This window comes from Grampus griseus (assembly GCF_964374135.1).
Source record: "Grampus griseus genome assembly, chromosome: 18".
Taxonomy (NCBI): domain Eukaryota; kingdom Metazoa; phylum Chordata; class Mammalia; order Artiodactyla; family Delphinidae; genus Grampus; species Grampus griseus.
Genome location: NC_139012.1, coordinates 60,905,060 through 60,928,661, shown reverse-complemented (window position 1 = coordinate 60,928,661; position 23,602 = coordinate 60,905,060). Strand labels below are relative to the sequence as shown.

The 23,602-nt window shown below is 38.6% G+C and overlaps 1 protein-coding gene across 1 annotated transcript in view; it reads left to right on the top strand.

Moving 5' to 3' along the window:
• The first annotated feature begins 4,192 nt into the window (after window positions 1-4,192).
• SUCLA2 (succinate-CoA ligase ADP-forming subunit beta) overlaps window positions 4,193-23,602 on the top strand; it is a 47,975-nt gene continuing 28,565 nt past the window's right edge. Inside the window, exons 1-4 of the mRNA XM_082675723.1 lie at window positions 4,193-4,321; window positions 11,112-11,292; window positions 20,638-20,737; window positions 20,931-21,093. Coding sequence (XP_082531849.1) covers window positions 4,232-4,321; window positions 11,112-11,292; window positions 20,638-20,737; window positions 20,931-21,093 — 534 coding nt within the window. The 5' untranslated portion in view covers window positions 4,193-4,231. The remainder of the gene's footprint in view (window positions 4,322-11,111; window positions 11,293-20,637; window positions 20,738-20,930; window positions 21,094-23,602) is intronic.

Below are 23,602 nucleotides of genomic sequence, written 5' to 3'. Positions count from 1 at the left end.
GAAAGAGCAAGACAGAAGTGGTTGTCACCTTTGGGTGCTTATCAGAGACATTAGGGGAACTTTTACAAAATACCACTCTAGGACCCACCCTGGACAACTGAATTAGACTCTTTGGTGGTGGGGCCCAAGTAAAGGTATTTTTAAAAGCTCTCCACGTGATGCTAGGGGCAGCCAAGGTTGAGAACCAGCGGTGCAGTGATTCCAAGTTCATTCCATATATTCATGTTTATGAAAATATTTGTATATTTTTCTACATTTGAATTTGAATTCTATTATTAACTGTTATTGCATCAAGTGCCAGAAACTTACCCTTTGTTAAATTAGGATCTCTCTCTCTCCCTCCTCTTTAGATCCAGGAGATACGTGCAGGACAGATCAGCAGGGAACATCTAGTCCTTGGCATATACTTAACTAAGCTGGCATACACTGATACACCCTCTTCTTGTATGCTCTGGGTCATTTCTCCTTACAGGTCTATCCTTTCTTGTTCTGGCCTGCTGGCTCTCCATGCTTGTCGACATAACTCTCAAGGGTTCAGAAAGCCCTTGTAGACTTTCGCAAATCCTGAGAATATTATTCAGCTCCATCTGTAGGAGTGCACCAGCCTGCCAGAGGTTTCCACCCCTGTGCCATCCCTGTACTCAAGGGATTTTGAATCTCCCTCCAGTGCTCCTTGTTTTAGATTCCAGAATCTCTTTGGGGGTGGAATTGCCTTTTGTCCTGGAGACAGTGGCATTGGCAAGTACACAGCAAGGGGACCTTCCTCAAGGAACCACCAGACAGTGTCTTGCTTCCCTTCTACTCTCCTGCCCATTGTCTCAAGGGGCAAGGTAATTCCAATTCTATTTCTGAGGCATAAACCTTCCTTGAGTCCTACTGGACTTTGACTTAAAGTTCAGTCTCTTGCAATTCAAGGCTCTTAAACTTGCAATTCAAAACCTGTCCTCTGCTGGTCTGCACTATCATTTTTTTCTTTAGGTGATGAATACTTTTATCTAAATGGTGTGAAAGGTAAAGGATTAAAGAAGAAGATTTGAATCTCAGTTGTTATCTCAAATTCTCATCCTGCCACCCAGAATTGGGTTCAAATATTGTGCTGCAACAGCCAAGTAAAAGCTGTGACACTGGGCAAGTTACTTACTGTTTCTGAGCCTCAGTTTTCCTTTATGTAAAATGCAGGATTTGTTGTGAGGATTAATATGCAAATGTATGTTTCTCTCTCTGTTGCCACTGCCATTCAAGGGTGGGCTAGATGAGGTTTCTCCTTCTACCATTTCTGAGGCTTCAAGAGAACTAAGAGAAATCTTGTGTAAACATCCAGCTGTCCCATGTTGTGTTACTGATCTTCCTTCACCCCCAAACTTTAGTTCAAGAGACTGTATATATCTGGTTAGTTTCTTTCTCTTGCAGAGGTTGGATGTGTAAAATGGAGTAAGATGAAAACCAGAGAATTCTGAAAATGTCTCACGGCAAAATAAAGGATGGGGAAAAAAAGAAAAAAGAAAGAAAATGGATGTAAGAATCTGGCACTAGAAACTAAGTGTTCAGTAGATGGCTGTTATTCATCTTAGCCCTCAGAAGTTTGGGGTAAGCAGATATGTTGCAAGTTGTTTCTACAGCACTTTGTAATTGTATTAATTCTATAGTTAACAATAGGACAGTTTAGCTAAGGCTTTGCTCTGGGCATTGAAATGTAGAGGGTGTAAACCTTTAATGTTTTTAAAAAACTGTGAAAATTTTAATTTAAAAATTAAAATTAAATTTCCCTCAGGAAATTTCTTTTGCCTTTCTTCCTGCATACCATCCTACCATTAATCACCTAGTAAAAGGGAGAGACAGACAAAGTGGGAGACTAAAGGTTAAGGATAGGAATGCCATTGTACCCGAAGAACAATTCTTCCTCTCCCCTCTTCCTCAAGGATTCTCCCTCCTACCTCTCCCAACTTAAAAAAAAAAAGCAAACCAAGACCTCAGTGTCTATTTTCCTTAATCACACTCTGCTATCCTTTACTGCTCATTACTAGTTTCTAAGATCCTTGTAGATAAGGACTGCACAAGTTTTTGCTGTGCAAAAAGTAGTTTCTTGATAAAATGATTTTATTTTTTAAGGCTCGTTGTGTAGTGGTGAAGCACTTAGCAGGTATGACGCCCATCATCATTTTACCTACCTATCTAGAGGTACAGAGCTCTGAGCACAGCCAAGAAATGCTGTGGGACGAGTTTGCTGCCACCTCCTTGCCTACACTTCCAAAGGAGCTGGGGCCCATGGGACCTGCATGTGCTCTCTCTCACTCCTCCTATTCCCTACTTCTGCTGTTGCTGTTCTCGTTTTTGAGCTAGTATTGCAGAGGGCACGGCAGTGGAGATGTTTTCTTTAATGAATCACCTATGACCGACGTGAAGCTTGTGAAGCCAAGTTAACCCAGTCAGGATCTTAGCCGGGCTATAGCATTACATCTTATTTTAGTATGCTGACTTATTCTGGGTTTACCCACGTGCCCTTTAAATAGCTGGCCTTGGACTCAGATGGTTGGTGGTACTTGGTAGCTCAACTACTGTGTCTACTGTCAATTAAAAAGAGCTGGCTTGAAAATAAGTAAAAGCTCTATTCGTATCTGATGGGATAGCTGTTCCTAACAGAAACTGGTAGGTCTCAATGCTGGGTTTTGGGACATTATCCAGATTTTATTTGATTGGTTAGATTGGGCAGTAGAAAGGTGGAGCAAGAGACATATGAACTACTAATGTCTGTTTCCCCTCTTCCTGTTTCAAACTGCACAAAATATCAATTAGCGATGAAAGGAGCCTTGAGGTCAGTCCCCGCATGAGTGTCAATGAAACAATAAAGTCTTTGAGAAAGTCCTACCTTTAAGAACCTAAGAGATTTGGGTGGGGGGGGGGAAGGGGGGATGCAAAAAGCTCCTTTCCATTCCCTAATTCAATAGGCTGCTTGTTTTAGATTCACTTTTTCTTTGCACAGTGCTGTTCTGTGGATCGGGTCACTGTGCATCAGAGGTAGGTGCCAGAGCCTGGCTAATTTCTGTCAGCAACGCCCACTTACTCTTAGGTTAAGATCTTGCCCACAGAAATCGCTTTGACACATTTTAAAGCCCACTGTTCAGAGCAGAATAGGCACCCAGTCATTTGTCCAGTGGTCAACTCTTCGGTGGGGCACATGTCATCTCAGGGTTTTCCATGCACAATGTGTGCATGTGATTCACCTGCAGAACTCTAAGAAATACAGATGCCCTGACTCCACTCCTTAGATGGGTTCTGGTGAAAGTATTTTTTAAAAAAGCTTCCCAGGTGATTCTGATACATCTTCTGGGTTGGTAATGTGGATAGCGGATGTTGTCCCCCATTCCACTTACTCAAGGATCAAGCCATCATCAGCCACCGGAGCCCCGGACACACACACCTCCTCTCCTGGGTGTGCCCCGAGGGGAATTCAGGATGGAGAAAAACAAGAAGCATTCTGTGCTCTGGATACTGGTCCTAGTTAGTTAAGATGCATTTCTGAGGAATAATTTCAAAGAACCCAGATCCTTGCATCTTCCCATACCTAGAAAGGCACTAAAATCATTAACTTGAGATGTCTGCTCTTTGTGATTAGCAGTGATCCTTTTACGTTCGACTACATGTTTTTTTTTCCCCACCAAAAAACTCCTGTACAACCTGGCTCCTCCCTTACATTTTTGGAGCAGTTCCTCAGATCTGAGAGGTGTCTCCCGGCAACAGTTCTCAGTAACCAGTGGCTGAGCATCTTCTCTTAGAGGACAGAACCGCTCTGTTTTACTCACTGCTGTATCCCAAAGCTCAACTGCAGTGTTTGGCACAAAACCGACATGCAGTTCTTATTTTCTGAATCTTAAAGAGATGAGGCACCTGAGGCTCAGAGAACTTAAGATCACACAGGTGGTGGCGCTAGTCGTCTCCCTATTACATTTCGCTAGGAAAACTTCAGGTTGCTGAGCGATGGCCGAAGGTCGTTTATTGAGGCTGCGGTGAACAGTTACAAAGGTCAAAGTTTGCTCTACGCCCGCCAAGCCCAGCTTCTCAGGAGCAATTCCTGCTTTGCCTGCCTGGGGCGAGCCGCCGCAGCAGTTAACCCTAGACTCCGCCCCATGGGCGGGGCCAGGGGCGGTCCGCGTGTCGGGAGCCGCTGCGTCGGCAGCCGCCTAGAGCTTCTGCGTCTGCGCGCGGCGCCCAGGAGCCTGGGTCGGACTCAGAAATGGCGGCCTCCATGTTCTACAGCCGGCTCTTGGCTGCCGCCACCCTTAGGAGCCACTGGTCCCGGACGGCGCTGCGGGCCGCTGCCCAGGTATTGCGGCCCAGCCCGCCCTCGCTTTGAGGGTCGGCAGGGGAAAGGGCGAGGTGGGGGACTGGCTCCTGTGGGCGAGGTGTGAGGGGGTCCGGGGCCCGGTTCGGGGTCACTCCGCAGTCGGTGACATTGGGTATCAGGGGGTGCCCCGCCGAGCCGGCGGGCGGCTTGCCCGGGAGTGCTGCCCGCCAGGACTGCAAGCGGGCTCTTGTTTGCGCTTTTCTGTTCCAGGCTTAAGTTTGCGAGGAGCTCCAGCATTCTGGCGAGGGCTGCTCACCCAGTTATTGAGGGGGCGGCGGGGAGCCAGGGTGGGCTCCGTGTGGAGAGGTGGCGGCCGGACGCTTTCTCCTGCTGCTCCGGCGTCCGGCGCGGTGGGCCGAGGTTTCTGCGGCCCCTCTTTGGGGAGGGGGAAAATGCCCTTCAGATGTACTTTTGTGTCTCTTGGAAGCTGTCACACGTAGGAGTGGCTTCACAGAACCAGCCGTGCTTGCTGACTGGCCTTTTCTGGGACGAGGCCGGGAAGTTTCCCATCTCCGCCAAGTAGTGGTGAACTGTTCTGTTTAATAGCGGTAATGACATGATGTTTACCAGCTTACCAACTGGGGAAATAAGATAGTCTTTTGGATCACTTCATTTTTGCATGGAATATAGTATAATAGACGCAGGGTGTGTGCGTGTGTGTGTGTATAATAGACGCAGGATATGTGTGTGTGTGTTTATGATAGACGCAGGGTGTGTGTGTGTGTAAGTGTGTAAGTAACGGAGCAAGGGCTTGTGTGCCCGTGGCACAGAAAGCGAAACTGTCAGGGGTTGTTTGCAGCAAAGTAAGCGTTTATTTGCAGCGCGCCAAGCAAGGGAGTGTGAGACAAGACACAAATCCACTACAACTTGGTCTTTGAGTTAGGAGTTGTTTTTAAAGGGGAAGAACAAAGAAGCTGGGATTAATCATTGGCTTGTGTAACTTCTGTGACATTTCTTAATTCTAGTTTCAGAGGGTCAGGTTGTCTCCTGTTTATGGTTCTCTGGCCAAATGGTCCATGGCTTGGGGGCCTATTAGCTCATCTTGCCCTAGAGAAACAACCTGAGTTTGTACTTTAATGATGGTATCTGCAATAGCAGTTTTAGTGCATTAATGATGTTATCAACACAGCAATTTTAGTCATTTGACTCTGGTTGATCAGTGTTTAGTTAGCACAGGATTGAAGTTGGAGGGGACAAGAAAGGGAATAAGCTTTTGGGTAAAGAGATTAATCATAAGTTCAGTAAGGGAACTTGGTTGTAGGAGGGCTCAGTTGGAGCATTTATTGTAGGCCAGGGACTGTGCCAAGCATTTTACATGTAATCTCTCAGTAGGCTTTTCAGCAACACTGTAAGTCAGTCATTAATTTCCACATCATTGATGGAGAAACCTTGGCTAAGAGAACGAGTAATTTGGTCTAGGTCACCAAGCAGGTGAGGTCATAGCTGAGGCTTAATTCCAGAAGTGTCTGGCTCTAAAACCTGTGTGCTTGAATCTGCTCTACGGTTTTTCCTAGAGCATAAGAATTAATTCTTTCCAACATTGACACTGATAAACTTGTGGAAGGGCATGATTAGCTTCCTAAGTCAATTCCAGAATTTTAGGTTGTGTTCTGAAGTAACCTCAGACATGTCGTAAATGAATTGATTTAGACTTTTTTTTTTCTTTTTAAAGCTATTCATACTTTCAACCTAGTGAATTCTGTGAGTTTGCTTCTTAATAGGAGAAGTGATACTTTTTTGGCCTTGAACTTCCCTCTTATGGGTCTTAAAGGGGGCTGTCTAGTTTTTAGAAAATGAGACTTTGGTGAACAAATATGTTTCCATTCTTAACATTGTTTTTATACTTTTGGAAATTTACCTTTAAAAGTCTTTATCTCTCCATATAGAGATGCCTATTATATTGTCTTAAACACCTTCTCTTCCACCCTCACATTAAGTAATATAGCTTTAGAGTTTGGAATCACCTTAGTCTAACCCCTTGCTTTTTTTTAAATTTAATTTTTGTCTTATATTGGAGTATAGTTAATTTACAGTGTTGTGTTAGATTCAGGTGTACAGCTAAGTGATTAATTTATACATATATCCATTATTTTTCAAACTCTCTTCCCATACAAGTTATTACAGAATATTGAGTAGAGTTCCCTGTGCTATACAGTAGGTCCTTATTGATTATCTATTTTATATATAGTAGTGTGTATATGTCAATCCCTATCTCCTAATTTATCGCTCCACCTCCCCCACCCCCACCCCCAACGTTTTGCCTTTGGTAACCATAAGTTTGTTTTCTGTGTCTGTGAGTCTGTTTCTGTTTTGTAAATAAGTTCATTTGTATCAATTTTTTTGTTTTTTAGATTCCGCATGTAAGTGATATGATATGGTATTTGTCTCTCTCTGTCTGACAGACTTCACTTAGTATGATAATCTTTAGGTCCATCCATGTTGCTGCAAATGGCATTATTTCATTCTTTTTTTATGGCTGAGTAGTATTTCATTGTATATGTGTACCACATCTTCTTTATCCATTCGTCTTTCGATGGACATTTAGGTTGCTTCCACGTCTTGGCTATTGTAAATGGTGCTGCAGTGAAAATTGGGTCTAACCTCTTGCTTTTGTACATGGGGACATAGAGGTGCAGGGCCTAAGGAATCTTGTTCAAGGTCACCCACTGAGTTTAGCAAATTCTCTTAAACATTTTGTTTAGTTCTCTGACCCTTTTCCAGTTTCTCTGTATCTTTTGTCCAGTGTATATTTGGTAAAAATAGTTCAGGTTAAATAATTTAAGGTATCTCCTTGTTTGTTGTGAATCATACTCCCCAGTAACTACATTTTTCCACTTTTGACTAAGTATTATTTAAACTAGGTATGTGATTGGATAGGTGGTGGGGTAGGAATTTGGCCAGGAATTTGTGGCCTTTTGGCAGTAGGAGTCTTCTAAGTGATAATATCAGGAAAGAAAAATACTTAAATGTGGGAATCTTTGTGATTATGCAGTGATTTGTATTACCAACATAATTCACAGCTGATGATATTTCAAGTTACAACTTCTAGTGGTGCAAGGAAAGGATTATCAAAATATTTCAGATATTTAAAAAAAACTTTAAAGTGGTATAAAAAGCTATCAGCAATACCTTATGAGTACTACTAATTCTTTGTAAATAAAGATATTTGAAAATACATATAGATATTTGAAAGAAACCATAAAAATAAACTTAGAGTTTTTTCTTTTCTTTTTTTTTTTTTTTTTTTTTGCTGTACGCGGGCCTCTCACTGTCGTGGCCTCTCCCGTTGCGGAGCACAAGCTCCGGACGTGCAGGCTCAGCGGCCATGGCTCACGGGCCCAGCCGCTCTGCGGCATGTGGGATCTTCCCGGACCGGGGCACGAACCCATGTCCCCTGCATCGGCAGGCGGACTCTCAACCACTGTACCACCTGGGAAGCCCTATACTTAGAGTTTTGCATCATGGATTTATCCTCAGCCTTTTTTGGAAAAATTTCAAACTGATAGGTATGTTCCAGCCAGTACATTGAACACCCGTATTGCCTTCACCTACATTTAACTTTATGCCACATTTGCTTTATCTTTAAAAAAATTACATGATATGTATGTATGTATAAATTATATTCATTTATTTTTGCTGAACCGTTTGAAAGTAAGTTGCAGGTATCATGGCACTTCTTCACCCTTAGATGTTTCAGTGTATGTCTCTTAAGAATAAGGACATTCTCCTAAATAACCACAATATAGTTATCATACTTAGGAAATTTAAAATTGCTGAAATACTTATATCTAGTGTATAAGTCAGATTCACATTTCCCCAGTTGTCCCCAAAGTGTCCTCTATAAATGTTAGATTTTTTTTTTTTTTTAACTAGGATCAGGCCTCTATGGTATTTTTTTCTGGTCTGTCCAGCTAATTAGGTGCCACTTAGTGACTGTGATTGCTCTTATATGTGTTGCAGCTGTTTATTTATACATCTGTGAACTCTGTGGTTGGCCTCATTCTTTATGTGTTCCTGGTAGTGTCTGGTATATAGGCATTCAAAAATGTTTCAGTGTATGACTATTTTCGTCAAGCTTATGCTAGGTACTCCCCCTTTCCCCCTTATTTTTATTATTTTGAGGTATAGTTTATGTACAGCAAAGTGCATAATTTATGTACAACTTCAGTGGATGGCTAGATTAATTTTTACGTAGGTGTCCATGTACATAATGGTGTAGCCACCATTCAGATCAAGATATACATACAGTGTTTTTAGCCCTCAGAAGGCACTCTCTTTACCAATACTCACCAACAGAAGGTAACCACTTATTCTGACTTCCATCATTGTATGTTAATTCTGACTGGGTCCGAACTATATAAAAAGAAATCATATATGTATGTATTCTTGTGTCTGTCTTCTTTCCCTTAAAATTATATTTGTGAGATTAATCCATTGTTTTGTGAGCAGTAGGTTTTTTCTTTTTTGCTCTGTAGTATTCTATTATATTAATATACTACAGTTTACCCATTCTTCTATTGATGGGCAATTGAGTCATTTCCATTTTTTTGTCTATATGAATAAGCCTGCTATGAGCATTCTTATATATGCCTTTTGGTAGACTAAGCACTCATTTCTGTTGAGTATATACCCAGGAATGAGATTTCACAAGGTAGATGTATACTGAAGTTTGGGAAGTTGTTGGTTTTTAATATTAAAGTGAAACTAAATCAGGGAATTGAGCTACCCAAGAGAAATGTTATCCAGGATTTTAGCTTACCAGATGAATCAGAAATAGCTTGCTATTCTATGTGATTGATTTGTTAGACTAGTGGTTCTCAAACGGTAGCGTGCTTAAGAATCAGCTGAATAACTGTTTACAAGTGCAGATTTCTTGTGGCCCAGTCCAGAGGCTCTGATTTTGTAGATGAAAGGGGGACCCTGGAATCTGCATTTTTAGAGGCATTCCCAGGTAATTTTGATGCAGACTTTTCTCTTTAAGAATCAGACTGTTTTGTATAAGATTTCTTTGAATTCAGTTTTTATGATACTGTTTTGTATGTACAACGTTTCAGTATTCTGTATTCTGTGTGGAGATAATGGGAATGTATGGGTGGATAACACTTAAATGTGTGATTCCAGTGCAGTTTTCCAAGGCTTTCATAGCACTTAATTTGTTCTGCATATTGCCATATAAAGTTGATAGGATTGAGGAGTTTGAAAAAAGGGAGGGAGGTGTTTCTGTGTGTTGTTAATGATGGGCTAAGACTAGGCTCTGACTTAGTGGAGCTTTGCGACCATAGATGCTAGAGATCTTCCTGATTGCATCCTTCAATAGTTCTCATTGTTGTGGCCTTGCCACCGGTGGCTGACAGCTCTCATACTCATTTGTCTTTCATCAGTGACTTATTCAGCTGGTAGAGGGACACCGTATTTGTTTCCTACTTATTTCTTTTTGAAAAAATAATTCTTACTCAGCTCTACTGAGGGATATTTTAGTGGCGAAAACTCCTCCAGCTGTATGAAATAGCACTTATTTTTTTATTTTCTATCTCCTTACTCTTACTACTACTGTTTGATGTATTTTGTTTATTGTCTCTGCCTCCTCCTCCCCCCGACACACAAATACACACTAGATTGTAAGCTTTAGGTGCAAGGGTTTTGTTGGGTTCACCTCAATATTTCCAGTGTCTAGGTGCTCAGTAAGTTTTTGAATGAATGAATGTTCTACGTAGATTGAAAAAGGGAAGTTTGTAGGGCATTTCTTTCTTGGAAGCTTTCGCAGTCCAGTTGTGAAGGACATACACCTGAACTGGGTTTGTAAAGGAGACACCAGTTAAAGGAATCATTTAGAAGGAATGCATTAAAGATGATGTTGCAGATTGGTTCTCTGAGCTGTAATTTGCAGACTGTTAGATGGAGAGTTTCATGGAGGAAGTTTACTAGAAAGTGATCTCTGGATCAACAACTGCGGGAGAGTGAAGGAAGGAGGACTGAATAGAGGGAGTCATAGAACTGTGGTGCAGTGCATTGGGGACCTCTGCTCTTCCTATGGAAGGTCTGCAGCTAGGATGGTCCTGAATTGTCCCAAATTGGGGTGAGGTGCCAGGTCTTTACATCCTTCCCTTAACCCTCATTGGCCAGTCATTGGCTGCAGGCTGACAGTGGGAAAGGAGGTATGACTTAAGTCAGGGAGGCTCCAGTGAGGGGACTCAGCTGAGACCTGTCAGCTGCCAACACTCCCAGCAGCTGGGCTATGAATGCCTTGGTCCCAAGGGAGGATCTGGGCAGCACACCACAATGTGCACTACAGATGAAGTAGGGGTTTGAGCTTTGAATGCATGAAAGCTTAATGCTACCAAATCATTCAGTTATCTCTGGTGTCAGGCAATTTGTTAGGTGCCGGAGGAAGGGTGGAGAGAAGAAAGATGGGAAGGATTTTTGATTTGGTGGAAATAGGAGATTGGTTTTAGATCTGCGAAATTTGGCGTTGAGGTAGAAATGCTCTGTAGATCATTAGAGATGCGGTAGTAAAGCTCACATAAAAGATAAGGACTAGAGGTGATGAGGAAATAGTTAAAACTACAAGGGTAACATCTGATATTAGCTAGTAGATTAGCTCTTAGTTTTGTGTTATAATTTACTCTGAATATTATATTTTGATGTCTTAATATAACAATTTTGTTATAGTTTTGAAGAACGGAGTACTCTAAAGTATTTTGAGAAGGTGTTTTTAACAAGAATTACTGCTAAATCACTCTCTGTATAAATATGTCCCCAATTTCTCTAGGTTCTGGGAAGTTCTGGATTATTTAACAACCATGGACTCCAAATACAGCAGCAACAGCAAAGGAATCTCTCACTACATGAATACCTGAGTATGGAATTGTTGCAAGAAGCTGGCGTCTCCATTCCCAAAGGACACGTGGCTAAGTCACCAGATGAGGCTTATGCAATTGCCAAAAAATTAGGTACTAAATTAAGAAAAACTTATGCCATCTCGACATGGGATATTTGATAAGATATGAACTTTACTTTTGGTTTAATAACAACTTTTGGCTTTTATTTTATATTTAAAAAATAAGTTTTATTAACGTAAAAGAGAAGGTGGAACTTATGATTTTTGGCATTCTAAAATTATTATGAGATTATTCTGCGCCCCATAGTGCTGATAACTTAAGAATCAAAGCTTCAGGAAGCTGAAGTCCTGTTTTTTTTTTACATCTTTATTGGAGTATAATTGCTTTACAATGGTGTGTTAGTTTCTGCTTTATAACAAAGTGAATCAGTTATACACATACATATGTTCCCATATCTCTTCCCTCTTGTGTCTCCCTCCCTCCCACCCTCCCTATCCCACCCCTCCAGGCGGTCACAAAGCACCGAGCTGATCTCCGCTATGCGGCTGCTTCCCACTAGCTATCTATTTTACATTTGGTAGTGTATATATGTCCATGCCACTCTCTCACTTTGTCACAGCTTACCCTTCTTCCTCCCCATATCCTCAAGTCCATTCTCTAGTAGATCTGTGTCTTTATTCCTGTCTTACCCCTAGGTTCTTCATGACATTTTTTTTTTCTTAAATTCCATATATGTGTGTTAGCATACGGTATTTGTCTTTCTCTTTCTGGCTTATGAAGTCCTGTTTTTAGTTACAACTATGGGGAAGAAAATTCTGGCTGTGATGATTCTTCAGGGAAATGGTGACAGAAAATCTTACCTGTATATGCGATTGTAAAGAGAGGTCCAGTATTTCTCCCGTCTTTTTTTTTGGACATGAAAAATAGAGAGCCAGAAGGGCGAAAAAAGAAGTTGAGCATTAGAATGTAAGCTCTATAAGAGCAGGGTTTGTTTGTCTTATTTTGTTCACTGATATATCCCAACCTCTTAGAAGAGGGCCTGACGCTTAGGTAATCAATAAATGTTAATATTGTTAAATGAATTAAATAGTTGCCTATGTTTATTAGATTATTTTATTGATAACAGAAACAATAGGTTTTGTTAATTTGAATTTATATTAATCTTTTAATTAAAAAATAAATTTTGAGTTTGGAAAGTATGCTTCACTTTATATTTTTAAGGATTTAATAAGAGAACATGATAATGAGTAATGTAATAGCTATACACTGCATTTTCTTCGTAGTAGTATTTAAAATCCCACCAATTTTATGTAGATTACCAAAATTAATCTCTTTTGTATGTACATTTGATTAATATGGTTTTAAATGTGCTTTGGTGGAGACTTTTATTAGTTTTTCAAGAAAGATGTGGAACATTTTAAACTGTTTAAAATTGTAAAAGTCTTCATCTCTATTTGTACTTACTTGTTTCTACAATGGGTTTTTCTTTCAAAAGTGAGAGCATGTAGAAGATCAGAAAGTTGTCATATATTATATGATATGTTTTTGAATGAGGTAGCCTTGATTTCCTTGACTTGGAAGCATGATTTTTTTTTTAAACATCTTTACTGGAGTATAATTGCTTTACAATATTGTGTTAGTTTCTGCTGTATAACAAAGTGAATCAGCTATATGTATACATATATCCCCATATCCCCTCCCTCTTGCGTCTCCCTCCCACCCTCCCTATCCCACCACTCTAGGTGGTCACAAAGCACTGAGCTGTTCTCCCTGTGTGATGCAGCTGCTTCCCACTAGCTATCTGTTTTACATTTGGTAGTGTAAATATGTCAAGGAAGCATGATTTTTAATTTACAGTTTTGTTTATTGTTAATCAGAGAAACAATTTTTTTTTTTTAAGGACTGATGGTTTTATTTATTTAGTACAGAATCCCAGGAGTGAAACTGCTGGCTTGAAGGGCGTATACATACTTACTTACTTACTTAATTTATTTAACATCTTTATTGGAGTATAATTGCTTTACAATGGTATGTTAGTTTCTGCTTTATAACAAAGTGAATCAGCTATACATATACATATATCCCCATATCTCCTCCCTCTTGTGTCTCCCTCCCATTCTCCCTATCCCACCCCTGTAGGTGGTCACAAAGCACCGAGCTGATCCCCCTGTGCTATATGGCCACTTCCCACTACCTGTCTGTTTTACATTTGGTAGTGTATATATGTCCATGCCACTATCTCACTTCGTCCCAGCTTACCTTTCCCCCTCCCCGTGTCCTCAAGTCCATTGTCTATATCTTTATTCCTGTCCTGCCCCTAGGTTCTTCAGAACCATTTTTTTTTTAAGATGCCATATATATGTGTTAGCATATGGGATTTGTTTTTCTCTTTCTGACGTAATTCACTCGGTATGACAGTCTCTAGGTCCATCCACCTCACTACAAATAACTCAGTTTCGTTTCTTTTTATGGCTGAGTAGTATTCCATTGTATATATGTGCTACATGTTCTTTATCCATTCATCTGTCGATGGACACTTAGGTTGCTTCCATGTCCTGGCTGTTTAAGTAGTACTGCAATGAACATTGTGGTACATGACTCATTTTGAATTATGGTTTTCTCAGGGTATATGCCCAGTAGTGGGATTGCTGAGTCGTATGGTAGTTCTGTTTTTACTTTTATAAGGAACCTCCATACTGTTCTCCATAGTGGCTGTATCAATTTACATTCGCACCAACAGTGCAAAAGGGTTCCATTTTCTCCACACCCTCGCCAGCATTTATTGTTTGTAGATTTTTTGATGATGACCATTCTGACCGGTGTGAGTTGATACCTCATTGTAGTTTCGATTTGCATTTCTCTAATGATTAGTGATGTTGAGCATCCTTTCATGTGTTTGTTGGCAATCTGTATATCTTCTTTGGAGAAATGTCTATTTAGGTCTTCTGCCCATTTTTGGATTGGGTTGTTTGTTTTTTTGATATTGAGCTGCATGAGCTTCTTGTAAATTTTGGAGATTAATCCTTTGTCAGTTGATTCATTTGCAAATATTTTCTCCCATTTTGAGGGTTGTCTTTTCATCTTGTTTATGTTTTCCTTTGCTGTGTAAAAGCTTTTAAGTTTCATTATGTCCCATTTGTTTATTTTTGTTTTTATTTCCATTCCTCTAGGAGGTGGGTCAAAACGATCTTGCTGTGATTTATGTCATAGAGTGTTCTGCCTATGTTTTCCTCAAAGAGTTTTATAGTATCTGGCCTTACATTTAGGTCTTTAATCCATTTTTAGTTTATTTTTGTGTATGGTGTTAGGGAGTGTTCTAATTTCATTCTTTTACTCGTAGCTGTCCAGTTTTCCCAGCACCACGTATTGAAGAGGCTGTCTTTTCTCCATTGTATATTCTTGTCTCCTTTATCAAAGATAAGGTGACCGTGTGTGTGTGTGTGTGTGTGTGTGTGGGGGGGGGGTATCTCTGGGCTTTCTATCCTGTTCCATTGATCTATATTTCTGTTTTTGTGCCAGTACCATACTGTCTTGATTACTGTAGCTTTGTAGTATAGTCTGAAGTCTGGGAGCCTGATTCCTGCAGCTCTGTTTTTCTTTCTCAAGATTGCTTTGGCTATTCGGGGTCTTTTGTGTTTCCATACAAATTGTGAAATTTTTTGTTCTAGTTCTGTGAAAAATGCCATTGGTGGTTTGATAGGGATTGCATTGAATCTGTAGATTGCTTGGGTAGTATAGTCATTTTCACAATGTTGATTCTTCCAGTCCAAGAACATGGTATATCTCTCCATCTATTTGTATCATCTTTAATTTCTTTCATCAGTGTCTTATAGTTCTCTGCATACAGGTCTTTTGTCTCCTTAGGTAGGTTTATTCCTTGGTATTTTATTCTTTTTGTTGCAGTGGTAAATGGGAGTGTTCCTTAATTTCACTTTCACATTATTCATCATTAGTGTATAGGAATGCAAGAGATTTCTGGGCATTAATTTTGTATCCTACTACTTTACCAAATTCATTGATTAGCTCTAGTAGTTTTCTGGTAGCATCTTTAGGGTTCTCTATGTATAGTACCATGTCATCTGCACACAGTGACAGCTTTACTTCTCCTTTTCCGATTTGTATTCCTTTTATTTGTTTTTCTTCTCTGCTGTGGCTAAAACTTCCAAAGCTATGTTGAACAATAGTGGTGGGAGTGGACAACCTTGTCTTGTTCCTGATGTTAGAGGAAATGGTTACAGTTTTTCACCATTGAGAATGATGTTGGCTGTGGGTTTGTCATATATGGCCTTTACTATGTTGAGGTAAGTTCCCTCTATGCCTACTTTCTGGAGGATTTTTTTCATAAATGGGTGTTGAATTTTGTCAAAAGCTTAGGAAAACAATTCTTTTTATTCAGATTACAAGCAAGCTTCTTTTTATTCAGCAAAAGCCTTATGTAAATTCATACTACTTTTGCTGAAATTTTTGTTAATTAATGGTGTCTTGTAGTTTGAACTTGTCCATGGTAAAAGATGTACCTCATTTTAACCTTTAAAATTCTATCTATGTTAGAGGCTCTTAAGGGTCAAGACTTTAAGAAAACTCATGATTGTATTTCTGTAGTATTTCTTGCAAAGGCACTTTATTAACTACCTTCTTGAGATTCAATCTTATACATATGACCTAAATGTTAATTTCTAAAGAAGACCCAGCTAAATAAGAAGGAAAATTTGGAAATGTAATTGAGAAAGTATAAGGTTTTCTTATCCTACCCTTCTATCCTTAAGGATGAATTTCAGACCCTTGACTTTGTTCTTTTATTTTGTTAGTTTAATCTCTTGAGTGATGCATATTTTGTTTACCAGTTCTTTCCTTCTTAATAACGCTGAAGGCATAAACTGTTTTTCATACCACTGATTAAAGGGCCTGATTTAATGAAGTCAGTGAAAGCTAGTATTTCTTTTTTTATTTCCAAATTATTATAATTGGTTTTCTTAATTAGTTTTCCATGTTTTCTCATTTAGTCAAATTTCACTATTTTGTCAGAAAAAAATAATTTGTGTACAAACTTTTTCATAAAATGAGTAGGATTTATTCAGATGCCAGTTTCTTGATTTCTTTACTCATTGTAAAAATCTTTAATGATTTTTAGCTGTAGAAAAAGGAATAGTTAATATATATAGGATATACTGTAACTGTGAGTATTTCTGGCAAGTTCTCTGGAACCAGGACTTACAAGTAGTAAGGAGCAGATAGGCAGCTCTGATTTTCAGCTCCTTGGAACAGAATGTATCTTGTTTATCTAGAAAGTGTGTCTTTGTCAAAGAAGGCTGCAAATGATGATTGTAGTATGGGAGTGGGATTAGTGACTAATTAAGGACCTTTAAATCTAGAGGAGCAGAAATACTACTTTTTAAAAGCTGTATTTCCTAGCTACTTTGAGGATGTTGAGCCAGTTGTTTTTTTTTTGTGGTGAGTCATTAATATCAGAAGATATTGATTATGGGATATAATTGCACAGGGTGTGATATGAGGTGCCCTAGAAATATACCTGGTTTTTTCCATCTAGCTAGCAATTCCCAGTGCTGACTTTGGCTAATTTTTGCTTCTCAGTTACTGCAAAATTCATAAAATGTTAATTCCCATTTATTTAAAAAGTCTTATCTCATCAAGCAATATACTAGGGCATAAATGCATTACAGGTGTGACAAACTATTGCTTGTCGTTGTGGGTGGCAAGAGAAGCTGAGTTAACATGGAGACTGGGGCCACTGAGCCCTATAGCTGGTAATTCCTCCCAAAATAGCTCTGACCTCTTTCCCCAGGATTCCCTACAAATTCTGTCATTTTCTGTGTGTGTCATAACGTGACAAAAGTTGGAAAACACTGTCCTGGAGGCAAGTTTTACCTGCTGTGAATAACTGAAGTTAGGGATGGAAGAATGGTTAGAAAGAAATCTAATTCCAATATTTTAAAAGACTATATGAGTCCACAAATGAAGGTTGATGAGCTGGAAGATCATGGAGACGTTTCTGGAATGGATTATCAAAGGGATGGTTGTTAAGCACAGAGAAATGAAGTAGTTATAATTTGGGGTCAGTTCTAAGAGCAGATTCCCACCTCCTTCTTGTAGTTACAAGAAAATATGATTTCAGTAAGGCATTTGGCAGAGTTCTTATGATTTCCCTATTGACTGTGGAAATATAGTTTGGATTCTAGTATAGTTAACATAGAATTTCTCTCTGGGTGAATAAACATGCAGAGAGTGTCGATTAATGAATGTCAGCCCAGAGGGAGATTTCTAATGGCATGCAGTAGGACTTTGCCTTCTTTTTCCTTTTTCCAGTGTTTTATTAGATGACTGTAAATGAGGAATACTTACAACATTTGTGAATGACTAAAGCTAGGAGGGATGGTGAATATATTTTAAAGACAATCTTGGGATCCATAAATGATCTTGTCTGGCTAGAGCAAAGGGCGAAATCTAGCAAGACTGATTTGCTCATCGTTGTATCTACAACTCCAGTGCAGTGTCTGGTATGTAGATGTAACTGTTGACTGAATTAATGGAATTGAATAAAATCTTTGTTTTAGTCAGTTGTCCTCAGATTTATCTTCTAATTCTTCTCCCTGTCTTGATAGTTGATGAGATTGTATGTCATTACTTTTTTTTGTTTTTCTTTTGTTGTGAAGGTCTTTTTTATTTTATTTTTAAAAAATTTATTTATTTATTTATTTAGGCTGTGTCAGGTCTTAGTTGAAGCACATGGACTTCTTAGTTATGGCATGTGAACTCTTAGTTGCGGCATGCATGCGGGATCTGGTTCCCTGGCCAGGGTGGACCACCAGGGAAGTCCCCGTGAAGGGCTTTTTTAGAAGGAATTTTTGAAGAATCATCTGTGCCCTTACGGAGTTTATTTTCTTAAAAAAAGAAAATTGATGCTTTAGGGAAGAGCCTTCTTCTTATAAAATGTTTTTGAAAAAATAGAGCTTCATTACTCTTACTTAATAGCTCAGTATGTTAAGTTCCTAGCTTAATTAATAGGAATGTTTGAATTTAGCCCAGCAGAGCACCAGTTTAACTGTTGTCCATTTTTACATTACATTTACACTGTTTGGATTATAGGTATCCTTTTTGGAGATAAATGAATATTGCTGAAGTACTAGAAAACTGACTTGACAGGTAACCAGAAACAGGTAGAATGACTAGTGGCTGCTCCTTTTAGTTCGGGCATGAACTCTCTAATTTGCCATAGTCCCTGAGACTACTTGTTGTCTTCTCAGTAAGAAAATTATTGTTACTTTTAAGGAAATTTCTAAACTTTCTCTAATCTTCATCTGATATTAGTTGTGGCACTTGGGAATGGTGGGGACTATGGCAAATTGAAATGATGTCTTGTGTAACAAGGCACTTGCGGTCAGTTCCAGTTGCAGGGCCCAGGATTTCCAGTTCTGTGTTTCTCAAGAGCAGTGGAAGATCTAGATTCATAAGAATTCTCTTGATTTCTAAATGTTCTTTTATTTATCATTCAGAAAATATTATGTGCTAGGAACCCTCCCAGGACCTTGCAAACATCAATGAACATAACAAAGATTCTGCCCTCCTGGAGTCTATATTTTAGTGGGGGAGCAAAACAAAAATGATAAACATGGGAAGATTATATGTTATGATTCGAAGGTGGTGACCTCTGTGGAAAAAAATGAGCGGGCTAAGGGGGATTGGTCATGGGTGGGCAGTTGGTAGTGTTAAGTAGGGTGATCAGGGTAAGTCTCATGGACAATTTAGACTTAAAGAAAAACTGGAAGGGAATGAGGACCTTTCCCAAACAGATACCTGGATGAAGAGTATTCAGGGAGAGAGGGAACATCAGTGCCAAGTCCTAAAGGAAGGGAGGGACATGCCCAGGAACAGGAAGATTAGAGTTGCTGGTGTGGGGTGAACAATGAAGAGGTCATGATACAAAGGGCAAGGGTGCTGGGGGATTACACAGGGCCTTGAGGCCATTGTAGGGACTGTGGCTTTAACTCGGAGTGAAGTGGGCATTCAGTGCAAGGTTTTAAGTAGAGGAGTTATATGCGCACTTTGGCTGCTGCTTTGAGAATATTCTTTTGGGGACAAGGGTAATCTAGGTGAGATGTAATGGTGGCTGGGACCAGGGCCTAAAATGGAGGTGATGAAGAGTGGTCAAGATTCTAGATACATTCTGAAGGTGGAACCACTATGATTTCGTGACTGAATGGATGTGGAGTATGAGAAAGAGGGGTTTTTTTTAAAAGAAACTGCCTGGACTGATTCATAGGGCTGTCTTCTGACTTAAGTGTACATTTCCAGTGTGGACACATTTATATCATTAATTTTCTAAACGTTTTGTAGTAATTGTTTAAGTGTTAACTTTTGGTCATTTCTTATTTGTTTGATCACAAACTATTTGTTACCTCCTTGATCAGCTCTCGTTCAGCTTGGTATATGTGCATTAGAGAGTGGCCTTTCCCCAGTAGTAGAATTCCCATCTTTAGCCTATTCAGATACACATTTATGGAGTGGTGGTTATATCCCAGGAACTGCTTTGTGCTAGGGATACAACGAATAAGACAATGTCCTTAACCCTGACCTCAAAGTTTAATTGTTTTTCATAATGTAATATTGGTGTTACACTGCTAGTATGGGCAAAATACCATGAGAAGCGACACGAGGAGGCTTTGAAATTCTGCCTGTCTTGGGAGACAGAATGCCCCTCTAAGATGTATTGCTCTGGGTCATGGAGAGTAGTACCTAGGCTTAAACAGCTAGTTTGGTAATTTTCTTCAGCATGTTAGAAAGGGGAAGAAAAGAGAGAGACCAGTTTACCTGTTAAAGAAGAAAAATTCAGAGTATTTCTTAAAAAATGTTTTAAAGACTTAGAAGTGTAACATTCTAGAATCTTTTGATAAACATACCTTAACTCCTGATAGTCCTCTCACAACAGTACAGCTCAAGAATGTATATTAACAGGACTTTCTGTTAGTGAGACAATGTGAATTGGTATCAATAGTGGCACTTTCCCTGAAAGTCATGGTACATTTCTACTCAAAGCAGCATTTATAACTCAAATTGTCATAGTGTAGTAAGTTTACGTATCAGTAGAGGGAAGAAATTGTTAGGAAGACATTTGACCCTCAATTTTGTACTTTTAGTACCTTGCAAAGTACTAGATATTTAAAGTATCAGGGAAAGGTAAAATTATTTTCAGTATGCTTTAAGAAATGGCTTAATATGAGTGGCTCATTTTTTTAAGTTTGTGGGTCTTTAGGTGGTGAATGTTTTAGTGTTCTAATCTAGAAAATATATATACATGGAATGCCTCCTTTTTTGACATTGTGGGTAAATGAGACTTTACTACATTTAATAACACTGCTTAATATGTATTTTTAATAACAAAATATTGTGTGTTGCATGCTGCTCCATGCTTTGTATCTAATAGAAGTGTTTTTCTTCTAGGTTCAAAAGATGTTGTGATAAAGGCACAAGTTTTAGCTGGTGGTAGAGGAAAAGGAACATTTGAAAGTGGCCTCAAAGGGGGAGTGAAGATAGTTTTCTCGTAAGTTATGTTTTACACATATAGACACCATTATTAAAGAAAACAATGTATATTTGTAAAAGATGCCCCTTATTATTGAATTGATATAAATACTGAGATTTAAATATTAGATGAGGTAAGATTTTGGCTGTCATGTGCTTTTATTTTTCTCAGTTGGAGGAGAAAAGAGTTTGAGTTCTTTTTCTTATTTTAGTCCAGAAGAAGCAAAAGCTGTTTCCTCACAGATGATTGGGAGAAAGTTGTTTACCAAGCAAACAGGAGAAAAGGGCAGAATATGCAATCAAGTATTGGTTTGTGAGCGAAGATATCCCAGGAGAGAATACTACTTTGCTATTACAATGGAAAGGTCATTTCAAGTGAGTAATTGTAGACATGATACATTTAGGATGATCTTATTACATTCAAGTTCAAAAGTTGATTATTATTTCTATTTGTATGGGAAGGGTTAAAAAGGTATGGTCCATAATCTATTTGTATATGTCATGGGAACAATATTTTTGTGTCATTTTTAAAAACCAACATGATTAATGCCATCAGACTTAATACTATAATATTGTGGTAATAAAAACTGTAGGCAAAACCATGCTGAAATAAAATCCACAGAATTTCCAAATTGTTAATTTGCTAAGAGCAGCTTAAATCATTTCTGATTCACCTTTAGATTCCATAGACTGAGAAAATAATTTCTAGCACAGTAAGATATTCTAACCAAAGAGAAAGTCTCTGGAACCACTAAGAGAATGTGTGTCCCTGGCTTCATCTTTTTCTTTTTCAACCTCTTCGTATTTTTGATAGTTTGCGGTTTGTTTCAAAAGAGGATTTGATACTTGGTAAGTTCAAGGATGGCATTCAATAGGAAACAGTATGCTTCTAAGGAGCATAACCTTATTCTGCTCTGCTCTCTTTATGGAACTTAGAATGCTAGCAATGAACTTAAGGCATCACATGAAGAGAAAATTCCTTCATAGACCTAGGGCTTGGAAAGGGCATTGACAGTGATTTTATGGTGTAATTATCTGGCTTTTTGAGTGCATTGGTTAACTTTTATGAGCTGAATCTGTGTAGTAACTAGCTTGTCTTTTGAAGCAGGCTGGGTACATATTTGGTAGCCCTAGTCAGGATTTGATGTAGAACATCACTAATTACGTAATTAGTAATGTAACAAAAATTTTAAGGGGTCATGAAAATGTTTTCTTATATAAAATAGCTTTTTTAAAAATAGCTATTTTCCATATTGTGATTTTTTTTTACAGTTCATTAAGTTTTCTTGTAATGTTTGAGTGATATTATAAAATATCTTCTGTAACTTTGAATTTTTATAAGAAAGTATTTTTTAAGGTATAACACTAGATGGTAGTAAAAACCCACTCAGAATATAAGATTAAAGAACATTGTTTTGTTTGTAAGTGATGTCTTTACCTCTGTAGGTTTCTTTATGTGGTAGAATTTAGTTTTGTAAGTTACTTTAGAAATCCCATGACAATAACCTTATATATTACAAATATTTGCAAAAATTATGTTTTTACAAATTCATTTAGTTTCACTACATTTTCTTTTCCTTTTCATTGATGTTATATATCAACATCTATCATTTTGTTAGTTGTTAATGTTTTTACTTTCTGTTGTAGCCAGGAACAAGGTGTATGTGCCTCGACAGTTTGAGATATGAGTCCTGTAATATTGGATAGAGTAGCTCATCTTGATGAGAATAAATGTAGCAAACTGAATATGTGTTATTAAAGATATGAATATAACACAGTGAATATATTGTATTAAAGATATGTTAAAGCATTATGAAAAATGGTCAAATTTGATTTTAAGAACTTGAATTATTGGAGAACTCTGAGTCTTATTAAGGAAAAATGTTTTTATTTCATTTGCACCAGTAATATATAGTTGTAATAATTCATGCTAAAAATTCAGTAGTACTAGTTGAACTATCTGGCCAAAGACATTATAATGTGCTTTGATGCTATCATATTAGGCCAATGTGGAGTTGTTGGTGTTACTTTTGGGGTAAAAAGAACTATTTTGGGATTCCCTCTGGACAGGTTCCTATTAAACGACAAAAAATAAGTCGGCTATTTAAAAAGAAAAGCCCATTTTGATTGAATTAAAGTCATATGCTTAGGACTTAACTGATCTTTTTTTATTTTAATATGTGGGCTTAAAAAAAAAACCTATTTATTTTTGGCTGCGTTGGGTCTTGGTTGCTGTGTGCAGGCTTTCTCTAGTTGCAGTGAGCGGGGGCTACTCTTTGTTGCCGTGTGTGGGCTTCTCATTGCGGTGGCTTCTCTTGTTGAAGAGCACGTATGGTACGCGGGCTCAGTAGTTGTGGCGCATGGGCTTAGTTGCTCTGTGGCATGTGGGATCTTCCCGGACCAGGACTCGAACCCGTGTCCCCTGAATTGGCAGGCGGATTCTTAACAACTGCGCCACCAGGGAAGTCGAGGACTTAACTGATCTTTAAAAATTGCTTTTGTTGCTTATCTGTTTTCAGAAGATGAATCATAAACTCTACTGGTATTCTTTGTATGTATTGCATCAGGAAGCCTGGGCAGATATGTACCATGGGGTTGACATGCCAAAAAAAAAAATCAATTTAAATTCCTATTCTGTGTTTTGGTACTTTTAAAAAATCAGATTTCTTAACATTTTCCCAGTGCCTGTTGGGAACTTCTGGACTGAGACAAATCTGATTTAACAAATCACATTTGCTGCTTTATTTTCCTAGTAAAACATTGCAATCTGCTGTAAATGAATGGTACGTTTAACTGTGTCAGTTTTTTACTTTGCTTGGATTAAATATAAAATGTGCCGTGAGAATTCCAAATTTTATTTTCCATACTTTTCTTAAAAAGAGAT